We start from the raw sequence: 26,967 nt of genomic DNA, 5'->3' as shown, positions 1-26,967 counted from the left end.
TTAATTTTGTATCAGTAATTTTGTATTTTTAAAGAAAGTTCTCCAAACTTTATATGCTTCAGGCCTCACAATAACTTGATCCACCCTGAGTTGTATAGATCACTCTTCTCTAATTTGGGAATGCCAAACATTGGATAATAAGATCATCTTCTATCTATTTAATTTGATCAATTACAGGTCTACTCTTTTTAGAACTTATAGTTTTAAAATCTTTATTAAACCTAAACCGCCGTATGTATCTCCATGAATCATTTAAGAGAATATATCAAAAACCTCAGCAAATTGAGATTCTTCATTCAAGTTGGCATAATAGAGTTCTCTGAAGTTCTTTATGAAGTATAAATGTATGGTGAGTTTCTAATTTTTCCCTTTTCTCTACTAGCTATTTAATTATTTATCAGCTATCTTTAATTATCTCTTTCAAAATGTGCGTGTATGCCAAGAACTTTATTCATCCAGTATATGTGAATGCATCGGGTTTAAGAATATGCCAAGAATTAGTTACCTGGCTTATCTATTAAATAATTCAATAATCAATGTTCAATCAATGTCAATATTGTCTATTACTTAGAGGAACAGAAGATACTAATTTTCTAAAGGAAACCCTCAAGTTATCACTTAAGTGATTATCATTTTTGAGAAAACATGCTTCCTGAGGGAGCTGCAGTCTGGCAAGGTGAAGGTGAGGTACATTTCTAGGCCTTCCTAGCAGCTCATAGACATCCAGCAAATTCAGGAGGACCCACCTACTTCCTCTAAGCAGCACAGAGGGCTCCTATTTAGACGCACTGAGGCGATTCCAGGAGCTGTTTTTTTTTGTTTTGTTTTTTTTTTTTTGCCAACTCTGAACCTCACAGGTCATGGGGCAAGAAAACAATGGTGGGTGCATAGGAAGTTTGTGGAAATATCTGGAATACAATATTTCCCTCTTAATCTTTGAGCCAGGCTGTTGGAAAACTTCTTAGAATATGGAAACTGATGCTTCGTTGGCCCTCCAAAACAGAAAAAGAAAAAGTTGACATTTTTTTCAGAGGAGAGACTGAAATCAGAAAGTGCTCTGGAATTTCTCCCCCAGAAGACACCTGGACATACAACCCTCTTTGTTAGCTGTGAAGAAAACCAAGTTTGTATTGGTAACTTCGGCTGTCACAGAGACTATGCATTTGTAGAACATTTAGCTTATTGACCTAAATGTTCTCATCTTCCAAAAAAAAAAAAGTACTTTAATTAATTCACAATAAAAATCTTCCATTTCATAGAAGATAAAACTAATATAACCCAAACAGAATTGAATGTGTGATATGATGCAGTCATCAGAATGCAGCAGCCTTAAAAATTACAGTATCTGACCTTAATATGTGTGAATCTATCAGGATTCCATTGTCGACATGTATATTTTTCAATATTCTTCTCTGAGCTGAAATCATGTCATTTATATGCAAATGACCACATCTTCAGCAGCTGCTGCTTCTCCGTTGAAGCCCAGGGACTTATTTGCACTTAATAAAGCCTCATAAATAGGTTTTGCCTTTAAATGGGTGGGGGAGCAAGAAACCCATCATAGCCTTTTACAGTTACAAGCTTCTTTTTGTTTTGAAAGTGAGAGTGGCCACCTCTAAGAGGATGGTTTTCAGTTGCCAAGAAACATGTTCCTCATCCAGCCTCTCTCCCCCTTCTCTCCGTAGGGGGGGGGTGTGTGCTTCCCTTTGATGGCGACCTCCCCATCACTGCGTAGGTATGATACAATCTCCAGTCTGGGTGGCAACTTAATCAGACTTCATTGCAAGGAGAGTTGCTTTTTGAGCACAGTCTCTTGCCAGGTGTTAAGGGTAGGCGTCCAACTGGGAAAGGTCCCTCCAGCTCCCCTCAGGCTGTCCTGTCTGAAGAGCAGAAGGGGAAAGGGAAACTCCTAGGCAGGTGGAGAAGAAATATTCCTTTTATGAGTTATGAGTTTCTGTTTTAAAATGCTCTGTGTAGGCAAGGGGCAGTGAGGGGACTGTCTGCCAATCAAACAGCAATAAGAGACATCAAAAACTCACCTTAATTCATGTGATAATCACACGCTACTTCTCCCTCTTTCCTAACTGATCTTTTTTTTTAATTTCAACAGAACTGGATGGGAAAGGAAATGATTATATGCACTTGGTATGCATATAACATGAATTCTACCCATTTTCTATTAAAGTTCCTATAAAATCACTCATGTTTCTACTTTGGGGCCATCAGAAACATTGTGTTTACCATTTAAAGCATGTTTTTAAAAAGTAGGAAAATATTATTAGGCTAATTGTCTCCTGCTGTTAGATGTAAGACAAATCTGAAGCACTTATGAAAAATGAATAATGATGGGGAATGAGGCCGTTTATTTTTAAAGCACTGGCTGCTGATTTGGTAATAATGACCTATTATCCTTGTCAAGGTAATGAACTGTTTCTGGAGTTTCATTTCTAGAGTGTGAGCAACTGGCAAAGCAGATGATTATACTGTCTGATAAATGTGTATAATCATTGAAGGCACTGGCTGACAATACTATCATTAAGTTGTCATCAGTTTAGCAAAGAGACAAGCATCCCTACCATGTCAACAAATCAGATATTTATAACTGTAAAAACATCCAGGCAGAATATTAATCTGGAAAACTGAATGCGTGTGTGCACACCCCCCTCCACCCCCACACCCCCACACCTCAGAGTCTAGACACTTAGAGCAAAGTTCTGCTAGGGAATATTGAGAAAGGAATAATATCAGCCCTTTAGATCACGAATACTGGGCTCTAGTCTCATCTCTCCGAGCCTCAGTTTCTTTAATTTTGAAAACAGATCATGTGTGTCCTCTCTTAAAATATTATTGCGTATCAACAATTTTAAAGATACAAAATACAAAGTACTTAACAATAATAGATTCCATCCTCTTGTATAAAGTTACTCTTGCTATATTTTTGATGCTATATTAGTTTCTGTTTTAAAATTTGGTGAAATGCACAGAACCACTTCTAAGTGTGCAGGTGTGTGGCACTATTCATATGGTCATACAACCATTATCACCATCCATCTCAGAACTCTTCTCACCTTGCCAAATTAAAACTTTGTATTTATTAAACAGTAACTCTCTCTTCTCATACTTTCCAATCACCATTCTATTTTCTGATTTTATAAATATGAACACTCTATCTCATTAGAGTGGAATCATACAATATTTTCTGTTTGTGATTGACTTAATCACTTATCATAGTGTGCTCAAGGTCCATTCATGTTTATTTATTTATTTATTTATTTATTTACTTATTTATTTTGGGAATCAAACCCGGGGTTGCTTAACCACTGAGCCACATCCCTGGCCCTTTTTATTTTGAGACAGTTCTTGCTAAGTTGCTTAGGGCCTCAGTTGCTGAGGCTGGCTTTGAACTTGTGATCCTCCTGCCTCAGTTTTCCAAGCTTCTGGGATTATAGGCATGCACCACTGTGCATAACTCATCCATGTTATTTTTATTTTTATTAATTTTTTATACTGGGGATTGAACCCAAGTGCTTTACCACTGCGCTACATCCCCAGCCCTTTCTTAAAATGTTTTTATTTGAGACAGGGTATCACTAGGTTGCTGAGGCTGACCTTGAACTTGAGATCCTCTTGCCTAAGCCTCTCTAGTCTGAGATTACAGGTGGCACTGGCTCATTCATGTTATAATGTGTTAGAATTCCCCCTCTTTTTAAAGCTGAATAATATTCCCTTGTGTGTATGTACACATTTTGTTTATCCATTCATCCATTGATAGATACTTGAGTTGCTTCTACCTTCTTGCTACTGTGAATAATGCCGCTATGAAAATACTTGTACGAATAGTTCCAAGACTCTGCATTCCATTTTTTTCAGGTACATATCCAGAAGTGGAATTGCTGGATTGCCTAATAATTTTTAATTTAATCTTTCAAGAAACCACCATAATGCTTTCTCCAGCACTGTACGATTTCATGTCCCCACCAACAGTACACAGAATTTCTAATTTCTCCACATTTTTGATGACACTTATTTTTTGTTCTTTTTAGATTGTTGTCATCCAAATGGGTGTGAGATGGTATGTACTGGTTTACTTTTTAGTACAATGATGTAGAAGAGCCTTTGTCTAATATCATTTAAGTTTTTATATTTGGAATGAATTTTTTATTTTTAACCATGAATCAGATTCTTTTATATATATATATATTTTTTTTTTTTTTTTTTTCAGTGCTGGGGTTCAACCTTGGGCCACAAATGCCAGGCAAGTACTCCACCACTAAGCTACATCCCCATTCCCTAAATATATATATTAGATGAATATATATATATATATATATATATATATATATATATATATGGAACTTAGACTCCCAAGTTGTTTATATGTCTAATTATATACATACCATAATTCATATGTACAGCTATAGCAACATCTAAGAAGAGTTACAATTTGTATACATATGTAATTACAAAGCTTCTCAGTTACATATATAAATTATATGCATGTGTTTATAAAACTTCTTACATAAATCAATTAGTCTTTATCTAAAGACTAAGAATATTCAAAAGCTTAAAAACATGCAGATACTCAAACCTCACCCCCAGAAATCCTAATTCAGTTGGTCTTGGTTGGGCCCAGGGCTCAGTATTTTTAAAGTTCTCCAAGTTATTCTAATGACTCTACTGTGGCAAACCCCTGCTGACCTACATCCATTTTACTGCAATTTTAAATATTAGTACTGTGCTTTTCCAAATGGTGGTTTGGGGGATCATCATTGTTGTCATTCATCATCACCTGAGAATTCAGAAGTTCAAATCTCAGTTTCCATCCCTGACTCACTGAATCAGAATCTTCATTTTTAAGGAGATCCCCAGGTCATACATATGGGGAAGTTTATCAGAGGAGATGGAGACATGTTTTTCACCCTCAACCACAACCACACTGTATTCCTTTTCAAATTCCTGCACTCAAATGTGAACCAGCCTCCCTTTGAAACAGTCAAGAAAGCAGAAGTAATCTCAACCCTATTGCAAACGGATGGCAGCTCAAGTCAACTCAATTCTATTGCACAGGGGGCCGCAGCTGAGTTCTGGTAGCCATGACTGCACCTTCCCTGTGGTCTTCGCTGCTATGGGTACTGCAGTTGTCCTTGTTCAATCTAACCCTGTATCTGCCCCCAGATTGGGCACAGATGGTCCACTGCCTAACCTCAGCCCATGAAGCAGAACACTGACAGCGTGAGCTATGGCTGGGCTGCTTACCACATCCAGCGCTGTCCAGCCACTCTGATCAGCAGTGTGGAAGGCCCTCCTTCTGACCTTCTGTCCTCTCTTTAGGATATGTTTTTCCTCATCCTCCTCATGGTGGGATTCCGCTGAACCACCTCCTATGTACGTGGGCCATGTTTTAGGTGCAGGACAGAGAGTACCCCGAGCCCTAATGAATGATTGATCCTAGAATCTTAATGCTCATCTCATCCATATTCTCATCCATGGCACAATACCCTCAAAGGCCTGTCCAGTGATTATCTTCTGGGTGACTGAGTATTTCCAGGGATGGAAGCAAAGTCACAAGGTTGACCTATACTGGCTTTTTTTGCTCTTGAATAAAATCTTTTTTTTCTTTTAAATACAAGATATTCAGTACCTTATACTCTGCTTCTAGAATTTGATATTAGACTAAAAGATAAGACTCTTGTGGGCAAATATCATAGTTAGATTTGGTCTGGTTTTTTTCAGCGATTTGAGAATTTTTTGAAATCTAATTTGTAACTTAAATCCTTTCCATTGATCAGCAGGCTTCAGAAGATGGCATAATAGTCTTTAGAGAAAATATTGTATGATTTAAAGCTGAAGAAATTCACTACAAGTCACTCCTCCTAGAAACCTTTTAGATCTATACTATTTCTTAACTAATGCTGTTTGGGTTGACAAGTTAAAAATGCTCCTATGTGTGACAGCCAGCCTGCAGTTCTTTCACAAGTGCCTTTGTGAAATTCTTAGTCATGCTGAAATCCCAATACTCTGTCTATAAAGCTCTTTTGATAGAAAATGTACTTGGGTTGATATGACTTATTCTTATTCAACTCATGCTATTCCTAGAGATCACTATTCTAGAAACCGGCAAAAGTATCTTTAAAATCATTAGTTCTAGTTTTACTATTTATTCACAATATTTATTCTTTCTCCATAATTTATTAAATACATTAAAGATCACTGATTACTGTCATTTCAACTATTTAGCCTATGAAAAAATATTGATAAAATGAATTTGCTATGTGCCAGATGCTATGGTAAAGTGCTTTACATTGAATCCTCACCCTAACTCTGTGAGGTATACATTGTTATCCAAATTGTAAAAGTGAAAATACCAAAATTTAGACCTAGACAACACAGTAGACCCTCAGGTCTATCTGACTTCAAAGCCCATTTTCTCAGCCAATACATTACCTTCCCCTGGGATATGATGGTTCAGATGTGGAATCTTGAACAAGTCAGGTGTCCAATACCTTCTAAAGAGCATTGGTTGCACCCTTTCCAGTTAACTCTGGTGAGTTGTCTCTTTGCCTAGAAATAACAAAGAAATAAAGAAATAAAATAAGAGAGTGGTAGTAAAGTAGGAGGGAAAAGTTCTGCTTCCTCAGTACTGCTTTGCTAATCTAGCATCATTATTTTCAAGTTGGAATCTTTCCCTTCCTCATGGAAGCCATAAAGCGGAGAGGAAGATACCAGCATCCTATAATCCCCTTTGAAAGCACACCCATGGGATCTTTCAAATCTTTCTGCATCGAATTTCTTCTTTTCTTTAGCATTTTCATCTCATTCTGAGCATCGTCTTCCTCCCCAATTTTCTTTACTGAGTTGGTCTAAAACTTTGGGCCTATATTATCTTGTTTACGTTGAATCCATGATCATCAGAAAGTTTGTTATCCAACCTAATTGGTCTCTTTGGATTCCTCCAGCTTTTCTCTGTCAGTGGGGTCATTACAATGGTCAGAGTCAAATGTTTGCCTCACCTGTAATGGAGTCAACTATCAGGACATCAGTCTTTTCTATTGGAACCATAAGAACGAGGGCACTTCAGAGAAAGTCAAGTTTTGTAGGGCATAGTCGGCCCATTTTCTGCTGACTGCATTTGGCAGAAGGACTTTTCTTGGGTGCTATATGTAATATAACTTTCTTCTAGCAAAGTCTTCCTGCATTCTCAGGAATTTTCTGGGGCAGAACATGCAGAACATCAAGAAAATAAACCTGCCATGACTGTCATATACATTATTTTCCAAGTGAGCTTCTGCTATGTAGAAAGGAATGGACAAGGGACACAGACTAGTAGTAAACAATCCAGACATTCAGTAACTCAAACCTACATGAGTCTGCTATATGTCAAGGTGGAGATGGTAACATAGTGCTATAATTTGGATCTGGAATGTCTTCCCAAGACCCACGTGTTAAAGGCTTAGTCTTTAGCTTAGGGTTATTGGAAGGTTGTGGACTGTTTAAGAGATGGCACCAAGTAGGAGGTCTTAGGTCATTGGGGGCATGCTCTCAAAGGGGACTGTGGGATGCTCTTTCTTTCCTTCCTGGCTTCCGGGAGATGAGCAGTTTACTCACCAGTGTCCTCACCATGATGTTCTGCCTTGCCACAGGTCCAAAAGCAACAGATCCTACTGGTCATGGACTGAAATGTCTGAGACCATGACCAAAAACAAATCTTTCCTCTTCTTAAGTGCAATATCTCAAGTATTTTGTTCTAGTGACAAATAACTAACACATGTGTCTTAAGTTTTAATATGAAAATGAGGATAAGTCTAAGATAATAGCATGCCAAGTGCTCTTTAATTTGATGTAAATGCTCTTTAACACCGTAGCTCTTAATATTATCATTATTCAGTTTCTTGGCCCCATGTGAAATTTTGATCAACTGCTCAAAGTCCCTTCCCAGCATATACTAATATCTTAAGGGCATATCCAAAGCTTGTGACTCCCACTGAAGACACTTAACCACCTTCTAAAGGCTTATGAGCATTTTCCTCAGCCTCCAAGTGGTTCATTCTTAATTTTGAGTATAGAATAGTGGCCGAATTACTGAAAAGTCATAGTTGTAAATATCTTTTTAGGCAATGTTGTTCGGGTTGTAAAAGCCTAGGAGAGGGGAATTAACTCCCAAAAGGACTGATTTCTTCCTGTACTTAGGAGCCCTCACTAACACTCCACTTTTCTAAAAACCTGAAAACTATTAGCTAAGAAATAAGCCTGTGATGAACAAAAGGCACAGCAGGATCTTCTGATGTAAGACCGACCCGGTTTGTGATCAGATTTCTTTCTTGGATTATAGAGGCAGTTTGGAAAAGTCAGTTCAGTCTAACTAAAATGGTAACAATATAGTTCTGTGCCACGTGCCCAAAGATCTGTGTTAGTTTCCAGTGCAGCTGTACCAAATTAATCACCACAAATATAGAAGCTTGAAATAACAGAAACTCACCATCTTACAACACAGATTCATTATCTTACAGTTTTGGAGGTCAGAAGTCCAAAATCAGTGTTACTGAACAAAAATCAAGTTGCTTGATTTCAAAATTTGGGGCTACCCTCCTTCCTTGAGATGTGGCCTTTCCTCCCTCAGATCTCTCTGTCTCACTCTACTTCTATCATCACTCCTCCTTCTCTGACTCTGACTCTCCTGCCAACATCCCAGCTTCACCTACAAGTCTCCTAGTGATTCTTGGCCTATTCAGATAATCCAGGAAAATCTCCTTATCTCAAGATCTTTACATGTGCAAGTTAAATAATGTGCCATTATTTTTTCTAGGTGTGATTATATATTCTTTCCTTTGTCATAGAGCCAAAATGTTATCAGTCCCAGTTTATATTTTGCAGTCAAGACTTCTAATGGGACAAGCTGACATTCAAAGAAGCTAGTCAAATAAAAAGCAGGTATCAGCATGCACTTTATCACATCACCAAGAGAATCAAACAGTATGATAGTAAATTTGACTTCTTGTCATGTTGAATTCTTCTTTCAGTGCTATGTTATCAGAAAGAGATAGTATTGTTATAATGTAATTTATATAGTGCCTTCCCCTGAGTGATGAACAGAATATTCCTTAGTATCCTCAGAGAATTAGTCTCTCTATCTCTTTTTATCCTGGCTCAGTCACTCCAGCAATATAATATCCAGCAATATAATATCTGCATGCAAGAAATAAACTAGATCCACTAAATTTAAGGATGTTCACTTAAATAAATTCCTTTTGGAGTTTCTTTCTTTTTCATTTTTTTCTCCACCCCCATTTGAAAATACATTCTTTGGGTACTATAGAACCATTGACCCACATTAGATTAATTAGGTCAATTTAACTTTATATAGTAATTATCACTCTGATGGCTCTGAATAATATCCTTTTAATAAGGATATACCTTGAAGAGATTATCAACTTAAATTGCTGCAAGTTTAAGAAAAACTTGCATTTAGAATTCTTTCTGCAGTGTGCCTTTGAGCATAGGAATGCTACTGGGTTAGATAAAGCTTAAGGACTTTGCCTTGATGAGTTGATTATTCACATTCATACATTGTTAAAAGTCAGAGGGGTAGTTTCCATCTAGAGTGGCTATTGGTAACCAAGAATGCTGAGCCTAATTCAGGGTAACTCCTTCTCTTTCTTTAACCTGTCAATACTAACTCCCACATTTTAGACTCATGTTGGCCCCAGTACCTAACCTCAGACTCCCAATAGCCATCAAGACTATTTGAAATTTTTTAGCTATCTACTTCTCACCAAAAACATTCCCATATTTTGTCTTAATAATGACAATGGGTACCACCTAATGAGTTCTAGGCATTTCATATTCATTATTCCTAATTGTTACCTTGAGTTAACTCTCTGAGAAATATTTGTTGAAATATTTATTCTAGATACTGGAGATAGAGCCAAGTAGCTATCCTTCTCCCCACATAATAGTTCAGGAAAGAGAGCCTTAAAGGACTTGAGTGACTAGTCCAAGGTCTTGCCGAGCATCCATATGGGCAAAGCCCAGAGTCTCACTGCTGTAATAGTTCGGCTCACCCTCACATCCCACTTCCCATCCCAGACTGCTTCCTGCTGGGTCATTGGAACTGCTCTCTGATTGGGTTAGGATGCTTGAATATCCTTTCAACTGTTTAGAGCATGATGCTACCAACAAAGTTAGAAACATTGAAAGGCACTTTAGGAATAGAGCTGAAAAATAGAAAACTCGAAATCACTCAGAACACAGGTTCTACTGTTAGAAATTAAAGCTTTTATTTTTTCTTTGGTTACTTTCAGAATTCTGATGCACATATAAAACTTGATGTGAAAAGTTGACATATTTCTGAAGTGAATACATACAGATAAATAGGAGGTAGTTCCAGGTGCACCCCTTCTGCTTTCTCTCAGTCCCTGGTGTGCAGAATAGATGAAGTGCCAGTTGTGCACTGACCTTAGCATGCTTTACAATCTCTTATCTCACATAACACTAAATAGGACTCTTGAGTAAAGTTACTCAGTTGCACATTTGGATCACCTGAAATATGGAGATAATTTTGTTTTTGCTTGTAGGGTTTTTCGTCACAGCATTTTAGGTTTCAGAACCTTGTAGGAATCAGAAAATTTCATACTGGGAATGTAAAATGATACATTTCTGAAGAGCAATTTGACAATTTGTTTCAAAATTTAAATATGCATTTCCAGCAAAAGGCAAATAGATAGTTATATTTGGAAGACTGTTCATTACAATACTGTTTGTAACAAAAAACTGGGAACACTCTAAATATGCATCAATAGGAAGTCATTAAATAAATTATGCACATTCCATGAAGATACTACATAAAATGATTAAATATATAAATACATTTATATTGTATTGCTAAGTAAAAATAAAAATTTAAAAACAGGTCATAATCCCATTTTAAACTATGTGTGTGTGTGTGTGTGTGTGTGTGTATGTGTGTTTTGTGTGTGTATCTGAATGGATATATGCCAAAACATGTTAAATGTGATTATAACAAAGTAGTGGGGTTGAGGGTAATTTTACCTTCTTTGTGCATTTCTGTGTTATCTGAAAGGTTTTCTTTTGTTCTCTTTTATTCCCATTTTGTAGTTATGATACCGCCGTTTACCGGTGACGAGTTCTGCTTCTTCTAATGTTGAAGATTAAGCACTAGAGAAGCACGCCAAGGCAAGCATATTAAGCAGGTTTTATTTAAAGGTAATAATACAGACTTCTCCCTGCAGGAAGAAGGGGGCCATGGCTGATGTTCTAAAGTCCCAAGAAGTGAGCACACCCTGCATCTTTTATAGGTTAAAGTCTCTTTTGCTCTCCAGTTCTCTCCCCCCTTATCTCTCCTTCCTGCCTTCGTGACTAGGCCTGGTTTTGCATTAAGTGAGAAGCCATGGGCAGGGGGAGGGCCAAGGTGATTCAGGCACATAAGGGCCCAGGGGGCATTAATTAGCAGCTCCTTGTTTGCAGTCCTTGATAAAGGCAGGTAAATTTGGTAATCAATGGGCTCCGGAGATCTTTGACATTCCATTCTTCCAGGGGCAGTCTCCAACTTCCAAAGGCAGATGGCTTCATGGCTTCATTTCCTCGAATTGACCCGATTTCCTATTTCTACACTAACTACCTGTCCTTAATTCTGGCTTCAGTTAGATCACCCAACCCCTTCTATTCGCCACCCCCCCACACACATTGACAACTATTGTAATGTGTTTCATGTACATTTTTTAGTTTATATGTACTTCTACTGTGATTATAGTTTTAGGTATAATTTTAGTAGGGTTTGACCCTCTGGAGAACCTTGACTAATATATACAAAAATATAGTTTTGCTTCTTGTACAGATATTTCAAATTTTTTTAGACTCACATTCTGTTTCTTACATTTTCACTTAGCACTATGCTTTTAGATCTACATAGGTATGTGTAAATCTAGTCTAATGCATAGAACTGTTGACATTTTATAATATAGGTATTGTAAATTCTAAGAATAAGCATGTGCTACTTGCATAATAAAAAAGATTCAGGAAAGTTATTTTTATTGTGAAGACAAAAAGAGATGGGCAACAAACTTTCTTTTAACATAAGAGCATACATAGGTTACAAAATAACTATAAATTATTTTGTCAATGGAATTATCCTAATGGAAAAATATCTATTATACTGGAGATTTTGTTTTATGAAGAACCTCTTCATTAATGAAACATTTGGATGCAGGCATCTCTTTTTTTTAAGAAACACAAATAATTTGAAGAGAAAAGATATTTCTTAGATTCTAAAACACTTCACTTATTTTAGGGGACAAAAATTTCAAAAGACAAAGTTATTCTGAAAGTGAAAAGTAGTGATATGAACTTATTACAGTATGTTCTCACTATATATTAAAAATGAAATTAATATCACTTAAAAGAAGTATGACATTGCAATGCAAACAGAAATTAAGGAAAATCCCAAAAGGATAGGAAATGGTTGATGGACAGCACAAGAAAATGAAAAGACAGAGGAAGCAATAAAGTCTATTGGGAAAAACTTGAATTTATATATTGAAAGTTCATCATTTTTAACACAAAAATCTAATAATAACTGCTAATCCCTTTCCTTTCTTTAAACTTTAATTTAAGGATAAAAATAGAACTTCAAGAGTAACTTTATTCAGTCATATTTTTTATAATATAGATATCTAATACTCTTTGTTAAGATTTGTGTTTAACTTTCAAACTTTTCTTCAAAACAACATCCTGTTCCTACATGAGAGGTATAAAAAAAAAATCACATATACTGTATATTATGGGGGAAAATGAAAAACTGGGAATCAAATTTCAAAGTAGATGTCACTGGAGTACTATGATCCCAGAAGAGGTAAGAAAGAACTGTGCTTCTCTCTCCTATTAGGGTAATTTTCACTGGTAACAGCAGAGAAGCTTTATAACACATCACTGGCAGACAATACCAAGCAGCCCTTGCTAAGGGCATTTTGTTGAAAACAGGGCTTCCCAAACCCCTGCATCCCATTGTATGGATATTTGGTTTCAAAATGAAGTCACTGACCCAGGAAAGACAAACAAATGGTTTTGAGAGACCCAAAGGCAGGTCCAAACAGCAAATTAAATTACAGAAGTTTAAGTGTGAAAATGAAAAACAAAGAAGACATCTGGGGCTGGAATTGTGGCTCAGTGGCAGGGTGCTTGCCTAGCACATGTTAGGCACTGGACTCCAACGAACTCCAGCACCACATTAAAATAATAATAATAACAAAGAAATAAAATAAAGGCATTCTATCCTGCTACAACAACCAAAAAGAAAAAAAGAAAAGAAAAGAAAAAAAAGTAGGCATCTGAGTGTTCAGGGCCAAATGGGAAGAGGGGATGTGTACTATTGTTGACAGAAGACTAAATAGGGAAAGGCCCAGCACAATGGCCAAATAATCTAGGGAGAAGGTCAGAGCTGTCTTGCTTCTCTAGAAATGAGAGTTGAGCTAGAAACCTAGACTGTAGGATATGTCCCAGCTAAGAACTTGCTTGAATTTGCCTTGGATTCTCCCACTGAAAAACTATAAAGATTAGGAGAAACATGGGTTTTGACAATTTGATGTAACTTTAAAGATGTAGCCAGCATTTCATTCATTTCTATGCAGAATAGCTTATTTTTCTGCAAGGAATTCTTGAATCCCCAAAGTTCAAGCTTTGAAAAACTGTGGCAAATTTAGCTTCCTCATCTGTAGAGTGAAAAAAAATACATATATGTATATGTAGATATCTATACCTAGATACCTATATACCTACACACACACACACATACACACAATGAAAATTCATCCCATAGGATTACTGAAAAGATAATCTAATAAGCCTTCTAACAGACTTAGGACAAGTTCTGGCACATAGTACATGTTCAATAAATGATAGCTGGTGTGGTAGTAATTTGTGCATCCATTTGCCTAAGACATCAATGGGAGATTAGCATGTTGAAATGTTTTTGATAGATCATATTCAATGTGAAGAAGACATTAGGAAATGAAACTTCTTGCGGATTTACCACTAATAATGCAGTGGGCACAAATATCACTCCATAATCTCAAGTATACAGGAAACATTAAGTTTTAATTTCTATTTCAAGACCCATTCCACTAAGATGTTAGAAAATAATCTCAGTCAACTCAAAGCTCCCCCACCCATGCTGATCATAATCCTGAAAGACACAATCCTGAGAGATTAAAATTACAAATGCTGAAATCCTGAAAGCTGAAATCTGGAAAATTGTAATTCTCCAGGGATTGGGGGAAGCTATATCAGGTGTAGAAAGCTGAATTCTGGGGAAGGGACTGGCCACACTATGCAGCAATGACAAAAACTTGAATTTCTTTCAGCTAATGCAATTCCAGGAGCTTTAAGTGTAAGGAAAAATGCAGCTCAGCTCGGACCCGCAGCCATTCTAGCCGCCACTGCGCACTCCCGTCCCAGTTGCAGCTGGACAATAGCTCCCAGAAAAATGCACCACGAGGCCTCACGCAAGAGACTTTATTATGCTAACGACTAGCGCCTCCACTCCAGGGTGAAAAGAAAGGAAAAGAGGAAAGATGGCGTGGGCGCTTCTGCCAGATATTGGAATCTCCTGGGCTGGAAGGAACCAGTGGCAGAGGAGAATACTTGCAACCTGACTGGTGAACCAATAGCTAGCTAGCATGTTAGGATGTAACGTGGGAAGCAGGAAATGACTGTAGGTAGGCCAGAAATTCCTCTAATGTAAGAGGCGGGCAGAGCACAGATTGACAAGTGGTTGGGAGGCAGGGTATTGGCTTTATATTACATTAAGGATGTAAAGTTGCATTTGCCTGAAGAAGCCAGTGAAGGAAGTTGCTGTTTGATTATCAGTTAGTTTCTGTCAAATCTTTGGTCTGTACATGGAATAGATTGCTGAATATCTAAAACAACATAAGCATGGCACAGAAGATGGGAAAATGTGTTAGGGAACACTAACGCATGTTGGTGTGTCCTGAATCATTAAAGAATTTGGCAAAGAGTAGTGTTATGTAGAAAATGAATGTGAATGCATTCGCCAAGCAGACCCATGCCCTAAAAGTAAAAAAGCAGCTATTCGTCTTGATGCAAGACTTCAAGATATCATTGTTGTAAAGTTGGCCAGTTTGTAAGAACTCCCTCCCTACAATTACCTATAATCTAGACTTGAAATACACTCTCAAGTGCTGAATTTTTTTAGCTTTTGTTTTTCCTGTTTAAAGTTTTTTTCTCCCACTACTTAAAATTGCCAGCATTATTGTTTACAATGTGCTATACTCTGCATTTCATCTTCGCATCATTTCCAAACTTGAGGTACAAATTGTGTAACGACTTTCAGAGAGTTCTAATTCATTTTGTGCATTTTTTTTTGCAAATTTGACTCCACAAAAGTACATTATCACAACAATATTGAGTTTGTGTGTAATCATTGTGTGTGTATGTAAAAATATTGAAACTTCCTCAATAAATAAAGAGATGTGCTTTTTTGTACATCTGCATTTATAAAAGAAAACATTTTTCCAGATCCTGGCTCTTTGGATGACTACATAGGTGGTGGTAATCCATCGTGGTTTTGGATTGATCTTGTAAAAACGACTTAGGTTGTCTATTATGGTATTTCAGAGGAACATGTTATAAAGCTGGGTCCACAAATTACCAACTGTAGTGATATGCATTTACAGATTTCACTGTCTGTACAATTTCTTTATGAATACAGTTCATCTGCTCATAACGGTTATTCCTATACAACTTGAGTGTTTATGCTTGCAAAAATGTTATCATTACTGATTTTGTTTTGTTTCCTAGGGAGTGTTCTATCATGTTTTTATGTTTCTTAAATAAATTCCCCTTTAAAATGTCAATAAATTAAAATGTCAATAAATGTCTTTTGAAGTTTTCCAGAATTAATTGGAATTTTGATATTTCTGGATTTTAGACTTTAGAGATTTTGAACTTTTGGATTTTAACATTTGGGATTACAACATTCAAGATTGTGTGTTTTGGGATTATGGCCTGAACAACCCCATACCCCATGACACTGGAATTACATATATGTTTCAGGAGGTCATTATCTTTTGTTAGTTGTTATCATCTGGCTATGCTACTATCCGCTAAGGCATACAGTCCTGGCTGGTGAGTCCCCCAAATTTATAGCTGTGTCCCCCTTGTGTTGAATACTAGATTCTGTGACTTTTGGGACAGTGAGAAAATGAGTGGTGGGACACTAAAAGGCTTCTCAGCCCTCTACTAGTCCCTGGCTCATGGAAAATAATCCTGCTGCTCCTTCATGCCATGCTTAAACATAAAGGTACTCTATGAGGCTATTTCAGGCCTCCTTTAAAGTCAATGTACCATTCTTGTCTCTTTATATTGCTCCTGTGCCATTAACAGGGTGAATTCCCAGTACCTTTCTCAGATTAAATAGAAAAAGTGATATTCCTTCTTCTCAGGAGTCTCCAAAATTAAGTGGAGGGGAGAATTCTATTATATTTTAAATCCACTGCCCACCCTACTTCAGAAGAAATTCAAGAGAAAACCGGAAACAGGTCTTCTCTAGGTACCCAGCATCTAAATGCTTCCTCCCCACCCTGCCCGTCGACTTTCTCCTTTCCCACAAGTCTAGTAAATCTTCACTTTTGGGCCTGGAAAAATACTTTTTGACCCATCAGGCATTTTCCAATTCTTTCATCTTAGTATGGATCTTGGCTTTTGAAATTTAAAAAAACTCAAGAATTTCACCACTCTTTCCTTGAAGAATGTCTACTTCATATTCTAGTTGCCTCAACAAGGAAAGCAACAGGAAAAAGAAAAAAAAATCTAAAAACAAACTACCAACAATATTGATTCAGCAAAATACATCAAAGTAGGTAGGAATGTCTGTTTTTCCCTTTCCATCGAAAGCCACATTTTAAATACATGTAAGTAGTCTTCCAAATAAAATAGTTTCCTTTAGTTAAAAGGATAATTTGCTTTATAGTCTATTGAAAAGTGCTGGACTTTATAATTTCCTCTCAATTTAAATTATAAATATTAATTACATAATTAAATGCATGTATATGATCTTTATACTGGTCTTCCAGATGAGGAAGACTCACTGTCTCCAATTCTTTTTATTGCCTCTTTTTCTCTTTCCTTAATCTGTCAATCTGTTCCTCAGTGACATTTCGTTCCTCCTTAATTTTACACCATCCTCTAACTTCCCTATTTTAATAATCCATTATTCAAAAGAATATGTAGCTTTGCTTTCTGTAAAATGTGTACATGTCTGCATGTTACCTCTTTAAGAATTCAGACATCATAGACTTAGGCAAAATCTAGAAAAAAATCTTAAAAGTCAGAGACATCTGGAAATATAACTTGATAGAGATAATATTAACGTTAAAGCTATTGATAAAACTTTCAAGGCCCATATTTTTATCACATTTTGATCACTGTCATCTGAATGAATCATGTATCAGCCCCATGAAATATGACTTGGTCATATTCATCTTTCCAGGATATGTAGGGATCCAGCTTGACATGACTATAGTCATCTTGGTTATAAATGCCATTTTGCCTGTTAGGTAACTCTGGTACCCACTCCAAACTCTATAAAATAAACAAAGTCATTAAGATAGTCAAACTGTTTCTTAACTGATGTTTGACATGTTAATAGTATTTGAAGAAGCCCAGGTACATTCCAGTTGGCTGAAGCCCACCTTTGTCTAGCTTAGCATATAAACACCTTCCTCCTGCTTTGGGATATGAGGATCCTCCTGTCTTGCTGTTGCCCAAGACATGTTTCTGTCTGTAATAAATTTCACTCTGTGCAATCCTGGATTTGTCTGCTTTTTATTGGGTCTCTCAGCAATTTCCAACTTTGGCAGCTGGTTCTCATATACAAGTTTTTTCCCAGACTTCTGCAAGACACAGTAGCTATTTAAACACTACTGAGCAGAAAAAATAGTAAGACATTTGTTTTCAAACAACAGGGTGTATCAAGACCATTATAATCTACATGTAACATATAATATAGTATATGTCTGTAATGTTTCAAAATGATAAATGCAGCTACAATTATGGGTAAAGTTGTGTTTAGAAATGAACTATTGCTCCTCTTGGTGGCCCATGCCTGTAACCCCAGAGGCTCGGAAGGCTGAGGCAGGAGGATCGAAAGTTCAAAGTCAGCCTCAGTAATTTAGTGAGGCTCTAAGTAACTTAGTGAGACCCTCTCTCAAAAAAAAAAAAAAAGAACTGGGGATATGGCTCAGTGGTAAAGTGCCCTTAGGTTCAATTCTTGGTTAAAAAAAAAAAAAAAAAAAGGGAAAAAAGAGAGAGAAAAGTACTTTTACAAAGAATTCCATAACACATTTAAGGAAGAAGAGCAGAATGAATACATTTTACATTTCTGATTGAAAGACAAAAGTTTACCAAAGTGAGCATGGAAATACAATTAATATAGGAAATGAAGTAGAAACAGTCTGATACAACCTGGATTCCAGTTCTCTTTTTACCAATATTTGCTGAGAAACTGTGGGCAATTAATATTTTTAAAATTTGTTCTTTTTAGATTTACGTGACAGTAGAGTATATTTTAACATATGAATATACCTGGAGTATAACTTATTCTAATTAGGATCCCACTCTTGCAGTTGTACATGATATGGAATTTCATAGTCATGCATTAATATATGAACATAGGAAAATTATGTCCAATTCATTCTACTATCTTTCCTATTCCCCTTCATGGTCCCCTTCATTCCCCTGTCTAATCCAGTGGACTTCTATTCTCTGCCTCTCCCTCACCAATGTGTGCCAGCATCTACTAATCAGAGATAATATTTGGCTTTTGGTTTCTGGGGATTGGTTTATTTCATGTTGCATGATAGTCTCCAGTTCCATCCAAGTGCCATAATTTCATTCTTCTTTTAGGCTGAGAAATATTTCATTATGTATATATACCACAATATCTTAATCCATTCATCTGTTGAAGAGTACCTAGGTAGGTTTCCATAGCTTGGTTATCATGAATTGAGCTGCTATGAACATTGATGTGACTGTGTCACTGTAGTATGCTGATTTTAAGTCCTTTGGGTATAGACCAAAGAAAGGAATAGATCAAATGGTGGTTACATTCCAAGTTTTCTGAGAAATCTCCATACCGCTTTCCATAGTGGTTGCACCAATTTGCAGTCACACCAGCAATATATGAGCGAACCTTCTCACCTACATCCTTGCCAATATTTGTTACTTGAATTCTTGAAAATTGCCATTCTGACTGGAGTGAGATGGAATCTCAGTGTAGTTTTAATTTGCACCTTTCTCTATTTGCTAGAGATATTGAACATTTCTTCATGTATTTGTTGACCATTCATATTTCTTCCGTGAAGTACCTGTTCAGTTCCTTTGCCCATTTACTGATTGGGTTATTTGTCTTTTTGGTGTTAAGTTTTTGAGATCTTTTTGTATATCCTGTTGAGTAATGCTCTAAGTTATAGGTGGCAAAGATTTTCTCTCATTTGTTTGTTTCCTTTGCTGTGAAGTTCTTTAGTTTGATACCATCCCATATATTGATTCTTGATTTTACTTCTTGAGCCTTAGGATGGGCAATTAATATTTTGAGGGCTTCAGTTTTCCCTAAAACAAAGTGAAGTTTTGAACTAGAATCTCTAGGTGTTTTTCACTGTACCATTCGATTATTTAAAAAAATATATCAGATAACAGAAAGAATAAAAATAATGTTTTAAGATAAAACTAATTGTAAACCAGTCATTTAAAAAACATGGTAAAATTATTTAGCTTTAAAAAACAAAAAAGTTTCCGTACTAGGAATGTAATTCAGTGGTAGAGCACTTGCCTAGTATGCATAAGGCCCTGGGTTTGAGCCTCAGTGTGGGGGAGAGGGTTTATAATTTTTAACTGGTAAAAAGTTTAAGTTTTCAATCTGATTAACATAGAAACTAAAAGAACAATGATTTTATATGTGTAGTTTCTAAAGGATTCAAGTCATCTGCTGTCATAAAGTGGTCATTCAGAAAAATGCTAATGTTAGCTTAATCAGAATTCATTTTTAAAGTAAAAATTTTATAGCTATAAAATATATATGCAAGTGTAGCTTTGTGCACATTTTTCTAAATCTTTCATATAGAATGTTATGAGGGTTTTGTTTGTTTCTCTTTTGTCTTGCCAAAGTATGTAGAAATTTTTAAGGCATGTGTTAGTTTAGGGAAAAATTTCTGAACGGAAACAAAAATAGATCTTTCGAATTATCTGCTTTTATTATGCTAATTAAAATGAAATTCTATAGAGTGTCTAAGTACCACTCAAGCTGCATAAAAAATACCCAGTTGATGCATGAGAATTATAAAGATAATTTATATAGTTGGTGAAGAACAAAACCATACTAAAAGGCAATTAAACAAGAGCTATATCATCATATTACATTTTAAATTGGAAATATATGTACAGAAAATCAAGTAATCATCATTATTATGATACTTGTCTTCTGGAATGGATCCTCTTAAAATTCTGATGTTGTCTCCCTTCCTTTCCACATTATACAAGTGCTCCTTACACTTTAATGTGCACGTAATCACCTGAGGATCTTGTTAAAATGCATATTCTGACTCAGATGAACTAGGGTGAAGCCTGACACTGACCTTCTAAACCAGTTTCCAGGCAGTTCCCATATTACTAGTCTTTGGATCAGACTTTGAGTAGCAAGGCTTAAAATTATGGGCAGCCAAGAGTTGGAATTGGCAAAAGAAATAACAGGTTTTCCCTTTTTGTTCTATTTCACAAACTAACCAAACTCAGACTGAAATTCTTAGCTTATTTATTTAGTTTAACTTTAAGCTTAGCTTTTCTTTGCCCTGACTTCCTCCTCACTGGTGTCTTCTCTACTCCCACGAAAGTAAAAGTTCTTAAATACAGACAATTGTTATTATCTAGGATGTCACAGGCAAATATTATCCATGTGAGTCCCAGGCTAGGGGTTCTCAAAGAGTGGTTCCCTACAGTACCTGATGAGGATTTCTAGAAATAGGGTCACAGTAAAGAAACTGGTAAAGGAGTAAATTGTGCTAAAACTTAGAATAATGAATAATTTAACAATCATTTCTATTTGGCTTTAGAATGTATAAGAGAAATTGCAGAAGACTTATTTTCTAATTATGTTTTACTTAAGGTAATAATAATACAGATTTGTATGCTCTGATCATACATCAACCAATAGTGTTATGAGGAGGAGATATGGGGTAGGGGTATCTTCCAGAAAGAAAAAGTCTATGTAGGAGAATGATCTAGGATAACATTTTTTTCTATGGATGATACATCTGTGGAAAGTCAAATCCTTATGCAAATCAGTACAACTTGAATATTATATTATTTCCCCCCTTCTCAGTTGGTCATTTAAAGTGTTATAAGGACCTTTTTGGGTACAAACAGCTATCACTTATTGAACACAACTATGAATCCATTCCTAAATTAATAAGAGTTTTCTATGCAGTGGTGGTAGATGCTATTATGTCAACAAAATAAGAAAACAGCCTACTGAGGAATTTTTAATTGAGAAAACTTAAAAAATTTTAATCCACCAGTAATTTTTGTGAAAAGTTATGTTGTATGATTCACTCTAAATAAATAAATAAATCCAATATATAACTGATAAATAGGAAAATTTAGGACTATTATTTACTTCATGAAAAGAACAGCCAGAAATTGGACTCCTTTAAGTGGTTAGTACGTGTAACAGCACTGTAGTTGTTGGTTTTGAGTTACATATATTTAACAAACACATAATTTCCCAGGTAGTCACTTAGGAGGTGAATGTATTATTGATGCAAGTGTTTCTCAAATTGACCTGATCATAAGCACCATTTGGAATGCTTGTTAAAACTACAGAATTTCTAGTCCCCTCCACTGGAGAGTCTGAATCAGTAGATCTGAGGTGAGGTCAAGATATTTCATATATTTAATATTTTATCCACTTTTTATGATGAAACAAGTTTGGGAAACAGTAGTCTACTGAATAAAGGCCAAGTTTCATCTAAAGCCCCTTCTGGCCTGGCCTTACATTTCAAACATCCATAACATTAACCCATATTTTAAAAAATCTATCCATTTCCCCCCAAATAGACTTTCCTCCCTTGGACCTTTGTTAAGACAATTTTCTCTGCCAAGAATGACCTTTTCTCATGCCATTTTTCCACAAAATCTTATTCATCTTTCAAGGTTCAGTTCAAATTTTAAATTCTCCATTAAGAATTCCCGGACCCTTTCTGGCCAGGATTATATTCTCTCTTAGGTATTACTATAGCTATTTAAATCTCTATTGCAGAGTGATACTCAAAGTGTGATCCATGGACCAGTAGGATCTGCATCATTTGGGAATCTGTTAGAAATAATCTGATACAGTGCCCAGCAATCTGTTTCAAACACTCTAGGTGATTCCATGCACCCTTAAGCTTACGAACCACTGCTCGAATGTGTTCTAGATTTTATTATTATAGATATACTTCATTTTATTGTGCTTCACTTTATTGCACCTTAAAGACATTGCATTATTTATTATTTAAAGGTTTTGGGCAACTCTGCATGCAGCAGGTCTACTGGTCCATTTTTCCAACAGATCAGATTACTATTAACATTTTTAGCAATAAAGTATTTTTAAATTAGGGCTTATACATTTTTAAAGATATAATGCTATTGCATATATAATAGGCTACAGTATAGTGTAAACATAACTTTAATATTCACAGGGAAACCAAAAAAAGTTTGTGTGACTTACTTTATTGCAATATTTGCTTTATTGTTGTGGACCAAAACCAAACCTGCAATATCTCTGAGGTATGCCTATACTATATATCTTAACTTCTCTACCAGAATGTAAAGTATGCTCCATAAGAGCAGAAACAGTGTTTCCATTTTACACAGTGTCAACTACAGTGCTTTTCACTTAGCAGATCACAATAAGTCATGTTGAATTAAATTGCTATTTTTTTAGTGTCAAAGTCTATGTATATAAGATAAACAGATTTTAGGGAATCACATTTTCATTTTAATAGTGTTTAAGAATCTTTAAAAGTTGTAGTAGGATTGATCCAGATACAGAGACATACCCATTGTAAACAGGACTAAAATAAAGGAACTAGTTAGTTGCCCTTATTTTTCAACACAAGATAAAACCTCTTTTTTCCTAATCTTTTTATCTAAGTTTAATATATATCATTTCTCATAAATATTTGCTAATCTGGAAGTTTCTCTTATTCTCTTACCTCTAAGGTTTTTATGCTTAAAGAAATTAAGTATTTCCTAAAATTATTTAAGTGGGTGTCAACCTCACATGGTATTTATGTAGTAAATAAATTAGAAATAAGCATTGCTTATGGTGCCTTATATGCTAGATTAATAAAGCTAATTAAAGTTGAAGTTGAGATATAATTTATTGGAAATTAATATTTGCTGAAGGTCAATATAACAGGGTTTTAGAATTCGTGACACTGAAAAACAAACTAAACAAACCAACAATCTATACCAATTATTATTTCATTTAACATTGTTCAAAATTAGATAACAACAGGTTCAAACAGCCAAGGGATTTCTAAAAATCTAAAATCGTAAATAATAAAATAAAACACATGAAAACCACATGAGTGAATAATCCATACAATAGATTCATTGATTTGACATTATTTTGACAGAATAACCTTCTTAAGAGAAATATAAAAATGATAACCTCTATTAGTCCTGTCAAAATTCAATCAAAATCCAACTAATAACTACACAATTATTTCTAAGTATAAATTATGGAAACAATTTCAATCAGCTTATTGAAACAAAGCTACTGTAAAAGCATTTTTCATGATGTTACAATATAGTGGGCAAAACTATATATTTTGTTGCAAAAAAAGTCAACAAAATTGATCATATTTAAAAGAAAAAATCTGAACATTATGAACTACTTTTTAAAAATATGAAGCACAAAAAATAAAAAGTCATGCTTGTGTGACTAGGTATCTTTATACTTTTTTTGCATTAATAAGGAACATTTTTTGTTTGTTTTAGAAAATGCCATCAAATATTCCCAGAAAAGACTTCATTTCATCAGCTTCATCATTAGGATGATACCTACTGGAGGAAAAAAGCAAATGTAAAAATAACTATTAATATAAAACATTTTAAAAAACACAATAAATAATACTAACAGAACATATAAACTTGATTGCTGTGAGGTTAATATATCAAATAAACTTCAGTGTGTATAACCTTACAGGAAGTCTTTGGGTAAAAAATTAGACTTTGTAAGCTATAAAAGGACCAAATATCAATGACATTTCTTTAAAGTGGAAAGTAATGTAATTTAATGAGAGTATAAACATACACATAATCTTTGACTCCTGAAGTTTCTCTTTCAAAAATGACCTGAAGTGGAGACACTGATTTAATTTAACCTGACATTTTTCCTTCTTTCCTCCCTCCCTCCTCCCCGTCCCCCGTACCTTCCTCCCTCACTCTTTAACAGGGGTGCTTATTTTTAATTTTTATTAGGGTCTCACTAAGTTGCTTTGTGTCTCACTAAGTTGCTGAGGTTGGCCTCAAACTTGGGATCCTCTGTAGACTCCTGAGTTACTGGGATTATATAAGCATGTACCACCATGCCTGGCTGTGACTTTTTTCATTGAACCTGTTGAACTGTGAAATAACTGGAAGGATAAACTACAACTGAATTTTTTAAAAATTAACTGATCTCATTTGTATTCCTCAAATCATGTTATACTTTATACAAAAAAATACTGTATTCAAATCAGTTTATGGACTCAATACAGAATTTTTAGGATATTTGATTCTGTGAAGAATCTTTGTTTTCTTTTTCTTTTTGGTACCGGGGATTGAACTGGGGGGGCTCTCAACCACTGAGCCACATCCCCAGCCCTGTTTTGTATTTATTTAGAGACAGGGTCTCACTGAGTTGTTTAGTGCCTGGCTTTTGCTGAGTCTGGCTTTGAACTCGAGATCCACCTGTCTCAGCTTCCCAACCCACTGTGATTACAGGCATGTGCCACTGCACTTAGCCCATGAAATACCTTAAAGAGCTTAGCTCATTACAGGTCTAAAATTTCAATGTCTTTAATAAATATGGTTAAGTTCTGATCTTTAAAAATGAATCAAGGAAAAAGGAAAGCTGAATTTCTTTGTGAGACGCTTTTATTGACAAAATCTTTAACATAAAGAATTCTTACCTGGAATCAATTTCCTTTACAGGTTCACTATTTCTAAAAAAAAAATCTACTTTCTTGAAATTTGAAGAATCTGATATATTTTTGGAATGAGTAAAGCACAGTTTCTCAATCTCTGGTGACAAACATTGCTGTTTTCTTTCCTGTAAATGGTCCTATATTTTGAAGTAAAAAAAAATAGCAACCAATGAAAGTTTAAGTATTTAGGTAAAATTTATAGGAAAAATAAAGAAGTGCTTTTGCTTACAATATTTGCATTTCCAGCTTGTTGAGATAATTGTGTCATGGAAGATGTATCAAACTTGGATGTAGCAGAATTTGACAAATAAATGGCTGGCTTCTCATATGATGAAACAAAACTAAAAATTAAAATTAATTATTTGTAAAATACAGCAAAAGAGAAAAACAACCATTTTAATTTGCATTAATCGTGATTCCTTTGGGAATACTAGTAAAGTTTTATTATATTTATCACAAAAAATTATGCTGTTTCTTATACTCACAGAGAACTTGGTGTATTTCCTTTCTTTTAGACCAAATCACAATTTATATATTCCAAATTAGATAAGAGTACAATTTTTAAGGGACTATATAAATATTGTTCAACAATTTTCTTTAAAATTTAGTCTTATGCTTAACTGTCCATCATCTAAAAGTCTGTAAAACTTTTCTAAATTCTACTTACTTAATTTTTAATATCCTTTCCCTATTCTGGTCTCTTTGTAAACAGATGTCTAGGCATCTTCTTAAGTATAACTGTATACTAGAATTCATCTATAACCTTCTGTATTAAATTCATTGATTAAAACATGTTTCTTAGTCACTACCATATGCCATGTTATGCTAGGAGTTGGGTATTAAATGGTAAACAAACCTATAGGGAGTTATCTAGTAGAGGAACAGACAATGAATAAAAATAATTATGGATTATAAACATAATTATAGATTCTGAAGGAATGAATTAGGCAATATCACAGGAAATAACAGTGTGGAGACATAAACCTTTTTTTTTTTTTTTATGGTGCTGGGGATTGAACTCAGGGCTTAGTGCAAGTGAGGCAAGCATTCTATGAATTGAGCTATATCTCCAGCCCACATAAAACCTTTTTAAAAAGATATTTATCAATACATTTCTTAGGGAGTGACAATCTAAGATGACACAAAGGCTAAAATGTGACAACTGTGCGAGGAGCAATGAGCAGTGGGTAGGGGATTGGGGGAGCCATGTACATTTTTGGGACTGAATCTTTTTATTTTTGATTAATAAATATTATATATACATGGCAAGAAATTTATATAAAAAGGCCTTCCCTGAGTAACTTTGGATATCAGTGGCTTCCTGTCAGGACCCATTTTTAAACCCATTTATATTCTGCTGGTCACTTCTAATCTCTTCCAAAATTATTTGCAGTATTTTAAAGGTGTAGTGCACCTTAAGATAACATGTGGATTGTTATCTTCTTACTTGTGATACATCTATGTTTTGCTTCTCTAAATCCAGATTTGTTCTATTTTGATACTTATATCTGTTTATTCTATATGACTCAGAGTCAGAACCAATGAATGGAAATGATAAAAAGACAAATTTTAGGTCAATATTTTAAAAAGTTATTGAATGGTCTGAGGGATCCAAACATCGAACAAGTGATATTTTGAAATGAATGAGCTTCTGGTCACTTGGAAATGTCTTGGTAGAGATATAATTACTTGCTAGTGATGCTGAATGGTG

At 35.3% G+C, this 26,967-nt stretch overlaps 1 protein-coding gene across 1 annotated transcript in view; it reads right to left on the bottom strand.

Annotated features, from left to right (window-relative positions):
• Window positions 1-23,886: 23,886 nt before the first annotated feature.
• The window catches only part of Hfm1 (helicase for meiosis 1), an 87,225-nt gene continuing 84,144 nt past the window's right edge, over window positions 23,887-26,967 (bottom strand). The window contains exons 36-38 of the mRNA XM_047564451.1: window positions 25,486-25,597; window positions 25,242-25,393; window positions 23,887-24,132 (exon numbers count right to left, since the gene is read on the bottom strand). Of these exons, the coding sequence (XP_047420407.1) occupies window positions 24,063-24,132; window positions 25,242-25,393; window positions 25,486-25,597 (334 nt within the window). The 3' untranslated portion in view covers window positions 23,887-24,062. The remainder of the gene's footprint in view (window positions 24,133-25,241; window positions 25,394-25,485; window positions 25,598-26,967) is intronic.

The sequence above is a fragment of the Sciurus carolinensis genome, chromosome 1 (assembly GCF_902686445.1).
Source record: "Sciurus carolinensis chromosome 1, mSciCar1.2, whole genome shotgun sequence".
NCBI lineage: Eukaryota > Metazoa > Chordata > Mammalia > Rodentia > Sciuridae > Sciurus > Sciurus carolinensis.
This window is presented reverse-complemented; position numbering and strand designations above follow the sequence as displayed.